The 21,305-nt window shown below is 43.8% G+C and overlaps 1 protein-coding gene across 1 annotated transcript in view; it reads right to left on the bottom strand.

Moving 5' to 3' along the window:
* The window catches only part of AKAP12 (A-kinase anchoring protein 12), a 31,998-nt gene extending 12,555 nt beyond the window's left edge, over positions 1–19,443 (bottom strand). The window contains 3 exon segments of the mRNA XM_050893986.1: positions 9,438–9,624; positions 19,322–19,381; positions 19,384–19,443. Coding sequence (XP_050749943.1) covers positions 9,438–9,624; positions 19,322–19,381; positions 19,384–19,443 — 307 coding nt within the window.
* Positions 19,444–21,305: the final 1,862 nt, after the last annotated feature.

The following is a 21,305-nucleotide window of genomic DNA, read 5'->3' as shown; positions in this document are numbered from 1 at the left end:
TCCCTTCTGTTCTTCCTCAGTCCTGCATTAATGCCAATGTGCTTACCCTTAGACATATGGAAATCTCTATCTCCATCTGACATGACTTAGCTAAAGGTAAGACAAAAAGTGGGGCTGAGAGCCAGTGGGGAATGCTGGGTCTAAGTGGGAAAGACCAGAAGCAGGCAGGGCAGGCAGCAGGAGCGGAGGAGAGGTCAAAAGGCACTCGTGACTCATTGCAGGCAACTGATGGGCAGCTAGAGACACAGCTTTCTAAGGGTTCCCCTCTGCTCTCGCAAAAACTCCCTGGGAACGCAGGCCGACCATTTTGAAAATCTTGAGGTTTCAAAAAAAATTATAAAAAGTTTGTAGTTGAAGTTGAGGCTGCATTTCTTTCTTTATTTATTCCTAGAACACAAATTTAGTGTTTAAGAGGAGCTGCAAGGTTTTACAGGTAAACAGGATTACTGTAAGATGGGTATGATACAGAATATGAATGAATGAGGTATTCTGTTTCCAAAGGGAGAGATAAGATGTAAGACTAGTGTATGAAGGCATCTCTTCATATTCATGATAAGCACTTAAAGGATTTTTGCTTATTCTATTTATAAAATGACATGTTCATAACACCCTAAGATAAGGGCTATGTCTCTGTAAAATGCTTTGCAGGTGAAAAGAGCTGAACAACTATTACAAAATCTGCAGGTATGGGTATATATTAAGATAGCAAATGCAATCATAAAGATAGAGAACACAGAGTTTAGAGGCACAGTGATGAGCTTTCAAAACTGTTAAATCAGGCTGACAGTAGTTAGGTCTTCCTTGTGAGTCCAGCAAACATGCTACCTTGCAATACTTCATTGAATAAATTGCAAAAGGAAAAACTAACAGAAAATATTGACCGACTGAACACGTACTTTTCATACCAATCTGAAAAGCTGCAACTATGCTACACAGGTCACACTTCCATCACTCCCTCATAGCGCGCAGTGGGTATACTTGTAGACTTAGTCCAAGCACTACCCCTTCAATTCCACAACAAAAAGCATTTAACCTGTCCAGAAGGTATTTCATCCCCAAGGTAACACAGAGCTTGGGTGTCAGCTGTTAAGCGACCTGCTGCTGTTGCTCCCAGTCTCTACTTTGTCTACTTCTTTCACATCTAAATCCCTGGAAGAGTCTTTTAAACTGAACTTCTGATGCCCTTCCTCAGCATTTGAGGAGAGGTGCCATTCAGGAAACTTGCCTGCAGGCTGCCAGGAGGCTGCCACTGTTGTGTGACAAGCCTGCACTGCAATATACATCCAAGTTGTACTTTCACAAGATATACCCCAAAGAGCATTTTTATATCCAATGGGGCACAAAAGAAACAGAAGACCTGAGAAGTCAACAGTACATGCTGGACTTTATATTTAGCCGTCGGATTCTTTAATGATGTTTTTATTAATAATATTCTTGGTGCCCAAACATTGTTAGTGCACTTCTGAATGCAAAGCAAACCGTGAGTAACTCGACTTTGAAAGCTTTGGAAGTTATTTACACAAGGTATTGTTGTTCAGAGTACTGTAGCATGTCACTACCACAGGTATTTTGGCAAGACAACTAGCACTTTCTGAATGAATTCATAGAATTTGAAAGCATCTTTAAGAAACACAGGAGAGTCTCATCAAAATACCTACCGGGGGGGAGGAAAATCTACTAAAACACTGCTAGGAATACAATTTCTTTAGGTCTGTCCTGAGCAGGGCTGCACTTCACCAGCTATGTGCTAGTCAAGGAAAACAATACAATAAAAAAATAGCCAGAGGCAGCAATAAAAATCAAAGGTGATATCATAAAATTGATCCACTTTGCTATTTAAATCCACTGTGGCTAAGAACTAATGTTGAAATTCTATTTTAACTGCTTACATACCAGTTAAGCTTTCAAACATTTTTAACTGAATCAAGGGGCTGCTTGTGTTTTAACAACTGCAAGTGTTTTGTTTTATTCTGAAAGAAACATACGAGATTGACAGTCTTAGGGAATCAAAAGTGCTTGATTTCACAATTTCATAGGTAGCTTAGTCCATGGTAAGAATTTCTTTCTGTTTTATCAGAAGTATACTGATCAGATGTTGGAAAATTAGTGTTTTCAGAATGACTGAATTCCTGTCCCATCCCATTAAAAATGAAATGAATAAATAACACTTCTCTTTTAGTGGGCTGATAGACACTGTTGGCAGTGCAACTTCACTGCTCCCACCATCTCATCCGTCTCTAGAAGTGAAAATGTGTTTCTCCCCGGTAGTTGCCAGAGAGTTTAAAAAAAAAAAAAAAAAAAAAAAAAAAGAAAAAAGAAAAAAAGGCACTCTGACTGCAAGAGTTAAGTCCACAGCACTTCATGTGCTCGAAGTCAACCATGTCAACATCTGGAGCTGGTTGACTTTTCCCCCTAAGGATTTGCAGCACGGCGCTGGATTTTTTCCATGAATTCCCTACATTCTCAATCTCTCAGATGGATGTCACACACACCCAGCGCCTGCCTCGCAAACTCCACTGGCCACCGAAAGGCTCCAGAGGACTTTGTCCTGTTTTCATTTATTCAGTGTTCAAGTATTTAGGGCCAAATCATGCTTTCGGTCACACACACAATACTCTCAGTAGGTTTGCATGAGCGTAAAGGAACGCTGAAGCCATAAGGCTGAAGGGGTATTTTACAATAGTTTGCCTCCATTGTACCTAGATTTGCTATGAATACAACTTGTAAAAAAAAAAAAAAAAACCAAAACAAAACCAACACCTACTGCTCTAAAACTCACATGACACTGGAACAGAAGAAGGCAAATAAAAAAAAATAATTTGAACCAAGTGTCCATGATATACCAAGCTTTTATTTGTTAAATGCAGTTTTCCCTTAACTGCACAATTCTTCTAATTATTATTAGAAGCATTTAAAGACAAAGTTAAGAAAGGGTAAAAACTGAAAAGGATGGAGAAGCAGTAATTAAAAAACAAAACAGTTTGAAATTACAATATCTATGAAAAACCTGCCCTGAACAGATTTATTTAGAATAAAGTAGCTATTTGGAATTATTAGTGAAATTGAATAATTTAGCAATTAAAAAAAAAGCAAGCTGTGCTTTTAGGTTTTCATTGCAGAGTGTAAGAATTGGATATTATACCACAAATCCCGATTCTTTTAACCACAAGTTTCAGGGGGTTGGGTTTAATAAATCAAACAAACACACCACCCACTTTGCAGTAACAAAATAACACAGAAATATGTCCAGGTGTTACCCTTCTAACATTTTTTTTTTTTTAACTACAAGGTTTAAAGTCTGTGACACTGCTGCTTCTTGACAATATATTTCACAAACTCTTCCTTCCTTTCCCTACTATTCACAATATTTGTTTCCACTTCAATGTACAAATAGTTCTTTCATGGAAAGCACATACTACTTCCTTCCCTATTCTATTCACTCAATTATTTCTAAGGACTGACTTGCCATGTTAATTGTGGGGAGGGAGTTCTTTCAGAATAATTAAATAATGAGGGATGATTTACAGAGATTTTTGCATACTAAATTTCACAGTGCATGTGAATTTACATGCAATTCATGAGCTTTCTAACCATGTTGTTCTTTCAAAGCTTTAGAAACAAATACCATTAAGTTCAGTCTTCAGTTCTCTGGTACTTGGGTGGCAACTGAAGAGTCAAGTTTTAAAATCTCACATACTTTTGTGTCCATTTTTTAAAAATCGAAAAAAGGAAAAAGTTGCAAAATAGCTGTAATTTTTCATGGCTTACAACTCCTTAAGAGAGCAAAAGCAACATCCCCAGAAAAGGACATTGTACATAACCTCATACGAAAGTAACTTAAAAGAAAGCACAATCATTTCCGCTGTGATGCTATAACATTCCTCACAAACCTTTATTTTTAGAAGATTTTGCTTTAGCTGTACTTGCCTGCTCCAACCTAGAGACCAACTTCTCAAATGCCAGCAAGGGAAGTTACGTGTTTCATTCATTCAAGATTTTAAGATATTTCTTCTTTCATTTCAATGTTTCAAGAAACAGCACTAAAAATCAAAAAACAGTAAAGTTCTTCTAAAATTGTTTTGGTTTTTTGTTTTGAAACCAGAAGGGTCATTAGCCATGGCTTGGATATACAGTTTCTGTAGTTAAAGATTCTTCATTAAATGAACTCACAATAATAAACTGCTCTCAAACCAGTCCAGCTGTTCCGCTTGGGAACCAAACCAGCATACTACAAATATTTATGAAATTTCATGGTTACCCATGCTGTCCATGTCTCGCGTTCAGTGACTTCGTTCCGCTTTTTAAAATACAATGTATTCACCAAGCATAAGATAAATGCAACACGCTAGCACTCGGGTATTTGGGGCGGGGGGGGGGGGGGGGGCACGGAAATCTGCTCTGCTAGGAACAAGGACGGGATAAGCAATACAGGTCAGTAAATGCTGGGACATTTTTGAGAACCCCTAATGGTTAATGAAAATGCACAATGAAAAACAGATTGAAAATTTTCTTTATCAAAATGACTGCATAAAGAGTAACATAAACATCATAGACAAACTCACCACAAAGGAGATGTAGCTGCATCTGCACGAATTAGACACACGATAGCTTAAGACACTTCTGCATACCCATAAAGAGAGGTTCTCTGTCCCTTGAAAGAAATGGTAATTTGTACTACGAGCTAGATGCAGTTCTTGCAAAACGTACTATAGAAGCAGTTGTGCTGCAGTGAAAATCCAAGTTTCCACAAGAACTATTAAATAAGGAAAACCTCAAACGATCAAACTGTGCAACCCTATAAAGAGATTGCTTTTGAAAAACAGTTTAACCTTTAATTACTAACAATAAAAGGAAATAAAAAAAAATAGAGCACCCTTGAGGAAAAAGACTCAGCATGTGATAAGCTCATTAAACATCAAGTTTAATGAAAACCCTATTGTAAACAGCGGTAGGATATCTCCTCTCCTACTAACTGATTCAAATCACGTACAGTCCTCCTCAGGGCCAGCTCCAAACGGAGCCGGACTTCTACAGGCTTTGTTGTCAATATGTATTGTAAAGCTAAAGTATTTTGCATTAATAAACCCTCACTATTTGTTGAATTCATTCACTAGCTCTAGCAAATAAAATACAAGCGAGTAAATAATTATTAATACAATGAAATAAAAAAGATTTCCTAGCTTGCTAAAGACATACATCATCAATCTGAGAGAAATTCTGATGCAAAATAGTTATCTTTGGGGAAAAAAAAAAAAGTGGGGTTTGTTTATTTAAATTTCATAATGCCACTTTGTTTCCCAGAGAAAGACACAAGTTTGTGCAAAACCAGCAGTGAAAGATAATGTTTTTTCCTTTTAATTCTTTGCTCCTCCAAATACTATTATCTTTTCAGAAAGCCCAATTAGTTTATGGTGTTAGGTCTCACACTTCAGTGGCTCATGCACTACTTTCTTAAACAAGATGTACAGAGTTCAATGCACATAGGATCGAGTTTTTGATATCGCAGGCTGGGATCCCGCTGCCACACATGCATGTATACACACACACCCCCTGCCACGGTGTTAATCTCCTCTGGATTTTGCTTCATCAAAATTAAGAGAGCTATAAAGTAGCAGCTTCGTTTCTCTCATGCAAATATTTTTACAACATAGAAATGATGCTAACTTCTGCATTTCCTTCAATTTCACCAAGTTTAGCTCTTAAGATATTTTACTGCATTATTGCTTGATTAACGTAAAATAGCATCATCAATGCGGTCACTATCCTTTCTTTCTGTTCCTCAGTTTCAAACACTATGTCATATTCTGGTACTGCAGAAAAAAATCCTAGCTACCATCTTCAAATTTATAAAAGCCTTGTCATGACAAGTACCACATCAAGTGTTCGACTGAGGTGACACGAAATTTGTAAAGTTTCAGCAACCTTCACTTGGAAACGGTTCTCACTGTGATAAAAACATTGAAGCCAGACCTTTTAACTCCTAGCGCGCTGCCAGGAAACCTAGCGTAAGTAACACAACGCTTTCGAGAGTCGACGGAGCAACTCCGGCACGCAGACCACAGCAAGTCACAGAACTGCCGCAGCGTTAAGTCCCCAGATGTCACCCACACAAACCCAAGCGCTAATCGGGGGAAGAGGAAAATAAAGACAAACGAACGTGCTTACACCTCCGCAACGCCACACCGCCTTACCCGTCATCGTTACGCTCCCCAGCATTTCTTAAGTTACACTGGTCGTGAGAAGCTTCCTTCTCACGGTCTGACGTCCCTCCTACGGGCGGGGCGGGCGGGGCGGGGCCGCGGAGGGGGAGCGGCGCGGGGCGGGGCGGGGCAGGCCCACCCGACGGGAGGGGCAGCCGGGCCCCAGCCGCCTTCCAGCCGCCTTCCCGCCGCCCTGCTCCCCCGCCCGCCCCGCCCCGCTCCGGGGTGGTGCCTGGCCGGCCCCGCCCCCGCCCGGGCCGCGGGCGCTGCCGGCTGCTCAAGTGCGGCTCGGCTCTTCTCTTCTCTTCCCTTCCCACCGCTGCGGTGCTGGCGATTGAAATCATCCTGCCCCAAAGTATCCGTCCTGAAACTTTCACTGCAAGTATTTATTCTTTTTTCCTCTGAAGCGAGGCGGGGCCGGCCGTGCAGTAAGGAACAGCCACTTTCTAAACAACAGGCCACTTCAGTTCCCGCTTTTGCAATGCCTTCTCGATGCAGTTTGCCACAAAGTATCCGGACCAAACCTCAGCCCATGCTAGTTGAAAGCCCCAAGCAGTTTACCCCTCACAAACAAAAAAACATACGAAACACTTTTTTCTCCATACTGAAACATTTACTCCTGTGCCTATTAACAGTCACTTAGGGGTTGGGGGTTTTTGTTGTTTTTGTTTGTTTGGGGTTTTTTTTAATTGTAATTCTCTACAACCTAATTACATTATAAATTGTTTCAAATTCCGCTGTCAAGGGTTTCAGAAAGGTACTAGTCTGAATACTTGTAGTATAGTAATGTAATGCTCCGGCAGCTCTTACTGCTAGTAAAAAGGGATGCAATATGATAAAATAAAATGTAAAGGATCAGTATCCTATATAGGTGACCTCCTATTATAGTAACAATATTTCTACAGATTATGTTGGATACCTCCAAAGTTCTGATGATACACAGATACTTGTGCCAGCCATTCACAGCCTTCGTCTGTGGCTCTGACTGCCAGCACCAACTTCCTAGTTAATTTACCAGACTTCCCAGTTAGTTAATTTAATCTGATACTGGCAACTTCGATGAGTTTGGGTCATCTCTCAAATGGTCTTCTGATGGTGAGATTCAAATAATGACAAGAAGAACAAACCAACCAACCCAAAACCCCTTCAATCATAAACATTCCTTTACTGCAGGCAATTACCTGTGTTGCCTCAGTGCTCAGTGTCACAATGCTTTATTTCTGATTTTATAGACTTTGCAAACAAGATGAAATAAAGAATGAGTGGGGAACGCGAAGAAGTGTAGAGCTAAAATGACATATTTCTCTATGTGGAGAGACTTCTCTGCACGAAGCATTTAAGAGATACCTCTTCCCCACGTTTATTCATCTGCCAAAAGACATGTGGACCAGACTCTGTAAGGTCCAGAGGGGTGGATGTAAACAGTCATGAATATCTGAATGTAGTCTTTACTTGAAGAACTATCTTTTCAATGCTTGACCAGACAGGTTTTATTGGTCTCTATGGATGATGTCATTTTCAGCTATTGTTACCGGAAAATACATGCTGCATCACCTCTATAAAGGGCTTTTTTACTTTGAGAGCAAACCCGTAGAACTGTTTTCCCTTTCACATAAATTATGCTACCATGTAGGCTTGGTTCCATGGACAAGAGTAAAATAAATCCTGATTAGAACAACATCATCACACAACCACATGAGAGATGATTATCAAAGAAAGCAAAGACTTTTCAGGCAGTCTACCCACATACAAATTCCTAATGCTATCTGTGTCCACAACACATCGTACATTTGGTCACACGTAACTATCTGCATTCAAAGGGAGCTTCTCAGCTCTTCTTCATTATACATCCTAGGAACACAATTTCTGTACAACTGAAGCTACAACCCAGAATTATTCAACAAGAATTACAATCTCTGACTATTAACTTGAAATTCATGCCCTTTTAAAGGCCTTCTCTGTTCCTTGATCCAGAAGCTGAATATCAACATGAAATCTACTGACGCTACTTCAGATCATCGGGTATTTTATCTTCCTTCATGACTCTGTTTAATGAGTATCCTCTCTCCATCCCTATCTACTTAAGAGTAAAATTTTGAAGAGAAGCAGTGTTTATCATGAGTGAAAGATAAAACACGTTGCATCCCATTTTTACAGTGCCAAAAGCCTCTACCTATATGATTTTAAAAGCACAAAAGCTCAGCATAAAATATGGCAACCTTCTATTGGGATAATAGTGTTATTGCAATTAATCTGAAGACGTGGCAAAGAATTGCCTTTACTAGAATTCAAACCCCGAAGTACACTAAGGGATACACAAATGCCTTAAGCTGCTCTACAGGCTGACACTGAAGAATGTGCTCCACCCTACCCTTTCCCCATCCCTCTGCTGCTCTCTCACACCAGCATTAGTTGCCTGCTCTGACTGAAAACTATCCCTCCCTCTTGCCACCCCTGCCAAAAAGGTTAGCGTCCAGCGGGATTGCCGAAGCAGATCTCTCACTGAGCAGCTGCGAGCGGGCGCAGAGGGAAGGGGGCAGCAACAAGAGGCTGATGAGGGCAGGAGAGGTGGGCTGCCAGTTTGCACAGGAGAAAGAGCAGCACATTTCTGACTGTGCGGCAAGGCAAGAAAGAGATTGCCAGGACAGAGCAGACAGGGGTGCCTACGATGAGAAAGGTTTTCTGGTCAAAATGTAAATCTGATTAAAAGCAATAGGAAAGGGAACTTTAATCAAGGTAGAGCCAACGGATCAGCAGCCCGTCCCTTCCTGTGAGTTCAAAGTAGTTTATTACCATTAATATCACTAATGAATGAACATAAAAGGATTTCTGCCCCGTGAAAGAAGAGACAGGCCTATGCAGCAGAAACTCCTAATGTAAGAAGTGGAATCTGAGCTGTTCCTTCAGGCGAATGGTGGAGAGATTGGCAGCAGACAAGCAGAGGCACCGCAGGGTGCACTGAGAGCAGAGAACCACCCCTAAGGGGGAATGGGTAGCGTCCCCCACCACCGACACTGACAGCTTCAATCCACAACCCATTTGTTATCTGAACTCCACTACAGAGAAAACCTGTCCCAACAAAACAATGCCCTAGAAGAAGCACTTGAGCAACCAAGAGATCACTTGAGTGACTACCTGTTCACTAGGAGACGGCTAGTTGAGCCCCATTTCAACTTCACACTTCATTTAGCATCCAGGCCTCTATAATCTGTCCATTGAACACAGGTTTTTACTTACCATTTGCTCCAGTGGCCTCTGCTTGCTCTCCGAGTGGTTCTTGGAGGGGTGAAGCCACCTCTGGCTGCTGCCCATCCAGCTCCTGAGGTGCTGTAACAGCTCCTGGCTGCTGTGGCTCCTGTGGTGGGGCATCATGCTCCAAATTGTCTTCATCAACATCAGGTACTGGTAAACTTGCATCTAAAACCTGCATGGTCAAGTATCGGTTGAAGGAAAAAAAAAAGGAACATCAGGACTAGGCCACGGTTTTTTCCCTACAGAATATTCTTCCTTCATTCTCATTTTGCATGAGCAACCTGGTCTAGTGGAATGTGTCCCTGCCCACGGCAGGGGGTTAGAACTAGATGATCTGAAGGTCCTTTCCAACCCAAACCATTCTATGACTCTATGATACATACATGTAAGCATTTTGGGAAATAAATACTTCTGTGCAGTATTCCTCCTTTTCAAAATTATTAACTTTAATACATTAAAGTACTTCTGTGAGAAAAAAACAAGACATAATCTGGGACTATTTATTTTACCCTTCTCCTGCATGAAATATGTGGAAGAAGCAAGTCTTACAGACAATGGCCTATAACCTTGTGTAAAAATTGGTTTCTAGCATGAAGGAAAACTCCAGGATAACGTGAATCTAGCTGATGGGAAGATATTTTTCATTCTTCAAAATGTCTGGCACAATTGCTCTGATATATGCATGAATTCTGTCTACATTACAGCCTTGTGCTATCACCCCTCTGCTGATGTGCTTATCTTCTCATCATAAACAATACAACTACAAAGAAACTGAATTATTCAGGACAGAAAGCGGAATATATATATATAATATATATATATATATAATAAATCCCATGAGGGAATTTAGTGAAACTGGGATTAAAACTAGAATTTTTGGGCCTCAGTTATTAGGCAGAGATTATTCTTACAGGGAGAAAAAGCTTAGTAATTCTTTGGGACTCTGCACTATAATATTGAAATATTTTTTCTAGATTTGCTAATGTGTAAAAAAAAAAATCTCTTTTTCAGCTTCCACATTTGATACATTTTAATTATTTTCAGATTTTGTATTGGCTTGCCATATAACAAGGAAGATACTTTCAGAAGCATATTTTTATTTAAAAAGTATGAAATGTGTTGTCATCATTAAAAGATACTTCCTTACCCTTTAATTATTTGTTTAATTAACTAGCTTTCCAACCAATTGTATTACCTTCCAACAGAAGCCATTTCAACTAATTAACCACGTCTTAAATCTCTATTCCTGAAGCGTAGGTTTCAAGTTCCTCTGGTAGAACAGCAAACCTTAATTACATATCATTGTCTTATTACTCAGTTGTACTCCCAATATACTGCCATTGAAGCCCTGTTAATTAAGCGAAGGAACCACAGCTACATCCCATCTTTCAGTGTAATGTAACATTCAAACGCTTGAAGCGCCAAACTGGGATCAGAAAGATGCCACATTCCTGACGATTCTCTTCCAAAACCCACTAAAACAAGCTTCTGAATGGGGAGATCCATTTATTTATTTTTATTAGCAATTAGCCCGCTGCAACGGAATTTCAAATCAACATACAAAGTGCCGGGCAAACGGCTTTCCTCTTATCATTCAACCCCCTTTTCACGCGCTAGGCGGGATCTGAGAGAAGTGCCGTACCCCTGCTTCCACAGGCAACGAAGTGTGCCTTTGGGTTCCCCATTTTCAGTTCAGAAGCCCTTAATTAAGCCAAATTGTTTCCACCTGGCATTGCTGCGCTCCTCAAAGCTGCCTTTCACAGCCACATAATCCACCTCATGAAAAAGGACCCCATTCTGCTCTACTGCCAATACCACAGATGGAATAATTTGGCTTCAGAGTTTTCGCATGCTGAGACCAGATATTAAATAGAAGAAATACGGAATAGCTCAACACTCAGATTACATTCCCGCTTCTCGCATCATCCTTCTCATAAATCTAAAACACAGGAACTCAGGAGGAATAAAAATGCCACACCACCGAACAAAGGCATGTGAACTCTGGGAAGCTCTTCTGCAGTTGCACACAGCATTAACTGAACGGTAGTAACTGACTGAAGACTAGCAACAAACAGACACAGAAAATAACAACCGAATTCTTAAAGGGCTTTGAGATTCTTCAATACAAATTTATTAAAGGACAATTATTTTTTTTTTTTTAATAGTAAATTTTACTCATTCATTCTTGTAAGACAACTGCTAGTCCTGCAAACACAAGAACAACCTTAACTTTACTGGCTCTAAGGGCACTTGGCTATCTGAAGATAAATCCATGGACGGATATTTGAAGATGACACCCTCAGAATTAGCACCAACAATTCTTTGAAGTCACAAGAAAGGCAACAGCACTGAATATCTTAGCACTCCTCACTTTATTCAAAGATTTCCTTGCCTTTCTTTCCAAACCTCTCCCAGTCAGCAAACCATTTTAAAGCTAGAGTCATGTGTATAGACATACATGTATAGACACATAAAGTCTTCCATTTGCCTGAGTGTCTAATATGGACCTGTGGACTCTACAAGAAACCAGGGTACAAAGGGATTGGGTACTCCAATGCAGCACAACTTGTCCCTTTTTTAAATTAGGCCCTGAGTGTTATGACAAAATATTAACTATGGTAACATTTAATATTCCCCAGCTCTGAATTTATTCTACAGTCGTGATGCATTCAGGGAAACAGTGACTATATATCATCCCAAAGACTTGTGACCAAAATTCAGAAGTCACTGGATCTAGCAGATAACCCTTTGGATCTGTAAAATGCTGTGATACATTTAATTCTGTTCTTCATACTGGAAGGTAAAAACATTACTAAATGTAAGACCATAAGCAGTTTTTACTACCAGCTAGTATAATTATAATCCCTGTTCACTCTGTACATAAATTCAGTTTTGAAAACAGGACCCATCAGTCACAACTGAGTAAAAATATAAATACATTAAAAACATCAGTATTTTCAAATTTGACCAGACCTGCAGTATAACCCTACCCTGCTAGGGAATAGGGACCTTTTTACTCCAGTCTCTTGGGAAAGAGTTTGATGTGATTCTTGGCCATAGGAAGGCAAATTTAGATTTTCAAATCAAGTGTTCTGCTTTAAATAATCAAAACTAATAAAACAATAGTATTTTTCACAAATTAAAATGCATGCAAAGGAGAAGAAAATATGCATCTTGGGGGGGGGGTTGTAATGTGAAGGGACACACAACAGCGTCATTAGTTTTAAAAAGAAAAAAGTTTTCTGTTCTGAGAAAAGTTGCTCAGGCTCTTTATGAGGGTCAGTGCAGTCTGTCCCACTGCATTAGTCCTCATAAGAAACTAATTTCTATTTTCACTCACATTAACTGCTTCAAACCGTAGTTTAGTCCAATTACGTCTAATTTAGTGAGCTGTGTTCTTAATTCCATTGAGAATAGTCATAAAGCTTAGACAAGTATAAAGTCAAAGTTTAGAGAGATGGGTGAAAACCTTAAAGACAAAATTAACGGTATTAGGAATCTCGTTATTCAGCTCTGTGTATTTATCTACAGGTAATGAGACATTAAAGTTGGCAGGTTTATCAACATTTATCAGGTTTCTGTAGCACACTTTCATCGCTCTCCTTTGATTATTAATTAATTTATGAATGTGTTGTCTCATAAGTACAGGAGAAACCGAAGAGAACTGGTTATCCAGTTCACTGATCCTTCACTCCCAAAACAAAGGACCATCAGTGAAGCAACACTTCAGCTTCTGTCATGCCACTACTATACATCACGCATGTATTTTTTAAGGATTTCCCTCATATCCACCACAAAGGTGGAAGTAAAGGGCGGACACACAGCTAATGAGACTAAAATGCACAGGGCTTGTTGTCCACGTCACTCTGACCAACAGCAGCTTCTGCTGCATTTCGCATATAGCGTTAGGTCCAACTGTTGGACTCCATTAAATGCATACAAAATTAAAAATGTATAAAGAAAACTAACACAATTAATTACATGAGATATGGATGCACAGCAGGTCCCTGATCTCTCACTGTACGTTAGCGCACGCTTCAATCCCTCACTGTTCCGGAGGGGCTAGCAGCACCCAGCTTCTTCCCCCACCAGCAATCACCACCATTCCCAACATTCCTTGTACCAGACCCAAATCATTCCAGGGATTCCTCACACCAGGCCCAAATGCACCAGGGTTAATTTTGCCTCATTCTGTTAATCCTGCTACACTGATTCTACATTAGATTACTAAAATAGCCAGATCCAGCTGTCTGAACAACTGAGCAAACTAACATAATGGTCTCTAATATTTTTCCTGAAGTTTGATTTTGAGACTTTGGGAAAGCTTGCAGCACTGTTGGTCTACTCAGGGAGTCTGCTTTTAACACATGCTACTTCATTAAAAAGATCTTCAAACACCAACATTTGGGAAAAAAAACCTGAATTTAGGTCATTCCAACTCTTTGTTCACAGCAGTTTGTCTTGGTTTGCATTAGCTAAGGCATTAGAGGTTTGTGGGGCATTGCAAACTCCGGGTGGAGAAAACATAAGGCCCTTACTCTATAAGGCACATAACAGCATACTTAATTTCAGTACCTTATTTCTGGGTAACATCTCCTGCAGACAAAGCCAAGAGCCTTCTCCTTACCTTTCATTCCCTCAGATCTATCCTCTTCCGTCCTAACTCTCAGCCTGACTTTGTTGTGACAGCTCGTTATGGATGACTACCCTCGAAATCCACATGGCTAAAACAAAACCGACAGTTTTTGCTCCCAAATCATCTCTGTGATCTCTTCTTGCAACCTGTGAAGGAAGCATTACTCCCAACCTGTTGTTCTGGTCCACACCTTAAGCCTGATCCAACTTGAGCTCCTTCCCAGGTCTCACATTTTTCAGCTCTTTCTGCGCAGCAGTCCTCAGACACCACCTTACCCAAGCATTCACATAGGTACAACTCATCTAGACGCTAAGGATCAGTTAGAACGACGACTGAGCACAAAGCAAGTTACTCTCCTTTCAGTAACTACAACCACGGCTTGCATTTCCAACCAGAAGGATTTTCAAAGACCCGACACTCCTCTTTGCATCTCTTTAGCCTCTATCACATCAAACACAAGCTAATTGCCTTGGCTTTCAAAGTGCCCGGACACTCCCTCTACCACCTCCCTCTTATCTCCTGTATGATTAGGGGGTTATTTCACGCTTTTGGTGGATCCATGACACCAATTTCCATTGTGCATTTTTTCAATTAAGCATTTTTATGCTTTCTCCCCAGCCACCCCACAGGCATGGGCGGGCCTCCAAACCTTACCACCAAACTACATCAGTCTCTTCCTTCCCAGTTGGAAGAGAAGTCCTTAAAGGGAATCAGACCCTGTTGAACCAGGAGAACCCTGCAGCCTTGTCATTCAGACCGAATGCCTCAAACTGGGGCTCTTAGAGACGCAGTCTAGGGACTTTCCTCTGGTACTTGATTAAGCTTAGTTTTACCGTCGCTAATGCAGTATTTTCAGGCTGACTCAGCTCCCTCACAAGAACGCAGTTGTTTAAACAGCAGATGTAAGTCTGTCCCAGCTGTTATTTGTCAGGCGCTCAGACAATAAGACACTCTGACATCTCAGCTGGTAACCTCTTTAGAAGAGACAGTTCCAAATATTTACTGTCTAGCAGACACTTGCTCTCATTACAACGCAGGTAGCATAATCAAGTTACTACTCAGAAATGGGAACCATCCCGAGAACACCGTTTGAACGACTCACTGCTCTTGAGTGGGGGCCCTTGCATGCGAGCAAGCCAGGAATTCACCACATGACATTTTAAAGCCATCCATTCCCATAAAATATTATCTCTGCCAAACCTAGATTTTGCTGCAAGAATAGCTTATTATCATACCAGTATTTTTCTGGATTGTCTCTTTGAAAGTTTCCCTACGCTGTTTCAGGTAGCTGTTCCAACACAGCTCTGCTCCCTCAGCAGGGCCGCAGAAAGAAACCTGTATTAAAACTGGTACCTTGAGCTTCTAAATAAAAAAAAAAAAGCAGTGAGGTGATGGCAATTGTTTCAGCTGAGATGTTGGTAGGATGATGCAGCTCTCCTTTGCGTCACCCACATGGCTCGTAGTTGCTTTCCGCCCCGTGGGACCTCAGAGGGCACCGCTGCAGAGGGCAGCACACTGGCATCTTTTTCCAGCTCTCCCTGATGCTCAGCATCCAAATGAGAAGTCGGGTGAGAGGCTTGCCACTGCTACGAACAGAGAGGGAGCTCACAAGATGGAGATGCTCGAATCAATCTAGCCATGCGCTGCCACCAACAGAAGTGTCACCCAGCTCCCTGCCCAGTCCCGGTCATGAGGTCCTGCCTGCTCCCCTGCACCTGCTGCTTCTGCTGTCCGAGTCCCAGAAGCCAACGCATCTTTCTAAATCAGCAGAGAATGACCTTGCCAAAGAAGCTGAACAGCTTTCTAGGGGGTTAGCTCCTTGAATGAGCTTGCCCAGCGCCAGAAGCAGCAAAGGGGAAGCTGCAGGTGTCCCGGGGAAGAGGCAGGAGCACAGGACCCACCCCATCAGGCACCTCAACGCTTTTGTCAGTCTGAGACACCTGAGGTTTGTCTGGTCTCCTCTGAGACTGAAAAGATCTTGTTCCTACTTCTAGGACTATTATTATTGAAATCTGTTAAATACTTCTCAGGCCAAGCTTCAGGCCTCTGTGCTGCGCAGGGCAGTCTCACAGGGAAGTTTCACATGCAGACAGGGTCTGCCAGCTCACTGCCACCAACAGGGAAAGTTTTTTCATTTCCCCTCCTGCTTTGCTGCAGATGCTTGACTTGTCCTGACTCTGGGTCTCACCTGGGCATTGCAGGAGTCAAATAAACTCGCTAATACATCAGGGAACTGGCCCAGAAAAAAAAAAAAAAAAAAAGAAATCCACTGTTTCCTGAAGGGTGAGTTTAACCTGCTTACGGAAAGGCAAGGTGAGGACCAGACACGGTGTGAGGCGGGATTGCATCATCTGGAGCAAGACAGGGAAGAGGAATAGGGGAGGAAGAAAAGGAGGGGGAAAAGAGTATTGCTGCTCAAACAGCAAGGAGGTAACTCCATCAGATAGATCAGCCTTCTGTGGGACCACACCCTGTCCCTTGATTTCGACAGGACTTTGGGTGTTGATTCACAAATCCGATGAATTCAGTTCAGGCATGCAAATGGATTAGCACCTCCAGGATCTGTCATGCTCCCCTGCAGAGGGGGCTTCCCGCAACGGGGTGGCTATGCAAGATAAGGAGCAGCTCCTGCACTGCCAGAGTTTAAGCCTTGTCTGCTACAGTAAAAAAGCCCACCAGTTTCAAGTCCCAGTAACATGCTCAGCTGCAAACTCTGGAGCTGCTTTATGTGTAATTCACCAGCAACTTGTGAAAGGATGGGGTGAACAGCTGAGGTCCTAACCCGTTGAGCCCACATTTAACCTGCAGCGCTTGCGAGCCAACACCCAAAGGCTCCTAAATATCTCTTGCGCTGTAGACCAAGTGCTTTAGAGGGTCTCTCACATCTGCTGGGCCGTAGAAGTGAGAAACACTGAAACATACACTCCCCCTTCCAGTAACTAGGACACCTCAAAAGCTGGTATCTGGCCAGAGAGTCACATATGAACAACAAAACAGCTTAAAGACTGTAAATTTGGCCCTTTCTAGAAGAAAGGGCAAAGAGGTTTTTCATCTTGTACAAAATACAACTATGTCATGAAAGGAACTTGATTAAACATTTCAAGGAATTTCAAGTGACCAAAAAAGCACAACTGCTGTGAGATTTTATAACCTATATTAGACTAGTTGCCTAGACAATTGATGTGTGATTGACTTGCCAAGGCTCACTCAAGTTGGATTCCATTAAAGTCAGTTTTCAAAGTTTTTCTTCTAAAAGAGGGGGTTGTGATAAGCGTTTTAATTCGGAAAGCACAAGAAAGAAGACCATCCTTCAAAATGTCCCCGTTGTATCTTCTGCAAACAAATTAGCTCTTTGACAGATTTCTCCAGGGGCGTTGCAGGATCTGGTAATTATCAAATTCAAAGGGCTGAAAGGAGTAACGATGAAAAATTGTGTCACAAATCTGCACGGAATTACCTTACTGTAGTAAGAACAGACTAAATGAGATACAAAAAAAGTATGACCAAACTTCATTAAAACTTATTTTTCTTTTTATTTAATGTAATGGAAGGCAAAATTAGCTGTTTTAGAAGAACAGTAGTAATACAACTTCTTACAGCAGTGAAATGATAAAAGAACTTCCCCACGTTTAAACAGTTCTACTTAAATAACAAGGTAAAAATCTATTAGAAAACAATTTTCTAAAGCGTAGAAGACGTAAAACACAGTATTATTAATAATAATAATCATCTGTATTTGAGAACAGCATCAATGGTATTCTCTTTTTTTGGGTCTTAGTTCCCGTAACTGGATAAACACGGCTATGAATGTTATGTCCCTTCTTCAAAGTCACATTATCTTCATTTTTAAACAATCACAGTAGCCAAATGCTTGCCCTCTATAAATTCACTCATGTCTAAATTTCAGCATCTGAATTCTAAAATTGCCCAACACAACTGCTAAATATTTTGTTAACTAACACCAATCCCTAATGCTTATTTGGTTAAAAAGAAAATAAAATAAATCTCAGTTAATTTAAAGTTCATTCTCAATGTGGTTTTCAAATCTGTCAAAACACGCACAAGGAGCTCTAGTGGCAGCCAGGAACTATGGGAAATTCAACTTGAAAGTTAAATCTGAACCACAAGGTCAAAGAAACAAAGTCATAACCAGTTCTCAAGCTCTAACACACCCACGCACCAGCTACAGAAACTTCTGAGTATCCCTGCTCTGAGGACCCAAACTCTGAAGAGCCTAAAGAAGGGGATCTCGGTATAACGTGGTGTTATTTCTCTCCTAACAAACTAACACCTAACCCCCAAAGCAACGCTATGTAAACACGTAGATGCACAGAACCTCCCTTTCAGCCCCAGAACCCCCTAAACGCGCCTATTCCAGAGGGATAAATGGGTTCATTCATAATCTATTTTTAAACACCAGACGTTTTAAAAGAATTTCTTTCAATTCTTCAACATCCTTATTAAAAATAACACATACCTAGAGCTCCTTTACTCCCTTCTGGCTGGGAGTTAGCGACTCGCTCCCCTTTCCCCCCCCATGCGGTATGACACCAGGGAGCACGAAAGCCACGGCTACAGCCCACGCCGCGGCCACCGCCGCCCCCTTCCCCGCCCGCCCGCAGCGGCGGGGCGGGGGGGGCTGCGGCTCAGGTGAGCCTGGGGATGGGGGGGGGGGTGCGGGATTGGGGCGGGGGGGGGGACGGGACACACCGGGGCTGGCGCCCAGCTGAAGAAACTGCAAAACCGGCGGGCTGGCCGCGCCTCCCACCTGCATCCTCGGGAGGGGAGAGGATGGGGCGGCGGGGGGGGGCGGGGAGGCTGCGGAGAGCCGCGGGAGCCCTGGGTACCGCTGCGAGCCGGCTGCAGGACCGCAGTCAGGAGATTTCTTGGCGCAGACCCCGCCGCGGGTGGGTGCGGCCCTTCTCCCCCGCCACGGCCGCACACAAAAGCGGCGGCGGCCCCGGGGCCGCCCTCGCCCCCCGCCCCACTGCTGCCGCGCCGCCGCCGCCGGCGGGAGTTTTATGACTGCGGCGCTGGCCGTGGCGCAGTCCCAGCCCCGCAGCGGCCGCCGCGCCCCGGCTCCGCGCCCGGCCCGGAGGGTGCCCCCCGGCCGCGGCAGGTGCCCGCCACCGCCGCGGCGGGAAAGTTTCCCCGGGCCGGGGGTGCGGCGGGAGCCGCCGCCCCGCGTCCCCCGTCCACCCACCACCCCGGCTCCCCGCCGCCCCTGCCTTACCTTGGCGGGCTCCGCCGCTTCTTCTGCCGGCAGCGGCTCTGGGGGGGTGCGGGGGGCCCGGTGGCGGCGGCCCCGTCCCCGTCCTGCGGGGCGGGCGGCTCGGCGGAGCTGCCGGCGCCCATGGCGCTGCCCCGCGGCCGTGCGGAGCCGCGGGCGGGGGCTGGCGGAGGGCGGCGGCGGCGCAGCCGGGAATGAAGGAGCCCGGCTCTCCGCAAACTCCTTTAGGGAGCGAGAGGAGGGGAGAAAAAAAAAGGAGAGGGGGAAAAAAAAAGGAGAGAGCGAGCGAGAGCCAGCGAGGAAAATCACCTCCTCCCCTGGTCCCCCCGCCCGCCTGCCTCTTGCTCCATCACATGAGCAGAGCCCCGGACACGCCTTGCAGCATCAAATCGGGCTGATAAGGAGCGGCCGAGGGGGGCAGCGCCCTGCCCGCCGCCGCCCCCCCGCCGGCCGGGGGCCGCTCCTCTCCCGGGCACCGCCGGGGTGGGGGCGCCGCCCGGTCCCCGGCCCTCCGCGGCGGCACCGCGGTGCTGACTCAGCGTTTCGGCCCCCTCCCCGCCCTCACCGGGACCGGGGCCGGGACGAGGCGCCGCCCGCCAGCACCCTCGGGGGGCTCCGGCCCAGGGGCTGCGCCGCCCCCCCGCCCGGCCGCGCTGCCCCGCACTCCCCGGGGGGCTTCTGCCGGCTCCTGACCCGAGGGCTCGGCTCCGGGGCCCCAAGCCTTCAGCGCCGTGGGCTTGCAGACCTCAGCCATGCTGGGCCTGTCTGAGAAGGACGTCCAGATTCAGCTGATGCAGAAAAGTAGGGTCCTATGCCTTAGGCAACTTTGGAGAAAAAAACCCGCTTTTTTTCTTTGTCACGCAGGACAGGTTCCCTTCTATTAATTCACGCAAGATTACGTGGCATAAGCAAGCAAAGCAAAGAACACGGTAGTTTCTCTCCTAGCTCAAAACACACAAAGCTTCTTTTCCCATGCCACAAAAGCAGGACCAACGTGTACATAGGCGTGCTCTTATCCAGTACTTTTCCAAAAGTATCAGCAGGGAAATAGCACATACATTAAAATAAACCAACCATAATGTGCCAAATGGGTAGCAAATGGATCCATTCACTGTTCTTCACCATAAGTATAAAATCTTTTTTTCTAACCATGTAAATCTATCCATCCTCTATGGAGTTCATGGTTAAAATCAGGTATGATCTGAAGAGTTCAGAGTATCTACTATAGAACCATACACAATTTCCTTTAGAACATTTAAACCAGTCCTCACCCACCAAAACACCGGTTCATTCAGAAAAAAAGCATTCCCTCAAAAATCCATTCTACAAATTGCCTGATCTCCACACACTGGTCAGTTTTTTCCCTAAAAAAATCAAGACATGTGAAGTCAATGACTGAAAAAGCCCCTGCAGCAGCTCCCCTTAGCTAATATGAGAACCTACCAGAGTCGTTGGCATTCAGCAGAACAAAACTGCTGTCGTGGATCATGCAGATGTGTCTCCCCCTTTCTGCTTAGTCTCACTCATTTTCAGATCAGCCTTTTTCCTTACATATGTGTGTATGTCACAGCAGGAGAACGTTGTCCTAAAGCCACTTACCTGCCCAACCGTTTTCTTAATATTTCATTATTTGTTCCTCATCTCCGGGAAGTTAGTATTGGGGCATTTGTTTTACAGGAGAGCAGCAAAAGTAAGAAGGGAGTGAAAATCAGTTGTGTGGTCACCTGCTTCAGGGAGGTGGAAACGAAACCCACCGAAAGTGGTGGTTAACCCTGAGCTTTGCCAAGCCGGAGCTGCCGGGGAGCTGCACACCAAGGGGCAGAGTGCTCTGGTCCTCGCTACAGGAGCAATACCTAATACACTCTGGCCCCCAGGCAGCCTTTGAGACCAGAGACACAGCACTTGAGGAGCTTGGCAGCTCCAGAGAGAAGAGCCACAGGTCTAAGCTTTCAGTAGTGTATAACCGAGTCTCTGTAGAAGAACTTCC

This window comes from Gymnogyps californianus, chromosome 3 (assembly GCF_018139145.2).
Source record: "Gymnogyps californianus isolate 813 chromosome 3, ASM1813914v2, whole genome shotgun sequence".
NCBI lineage: Eukaryota > Metazoa > Chordata > Aves > Accipitriformes > Cathartidae > Gymnogyps > Gymnogyps californianus.
Note: the sequence above shows the minus strand (reverse complement) of the source record. Positions and strands in the feature narration are given on the sequence as shown.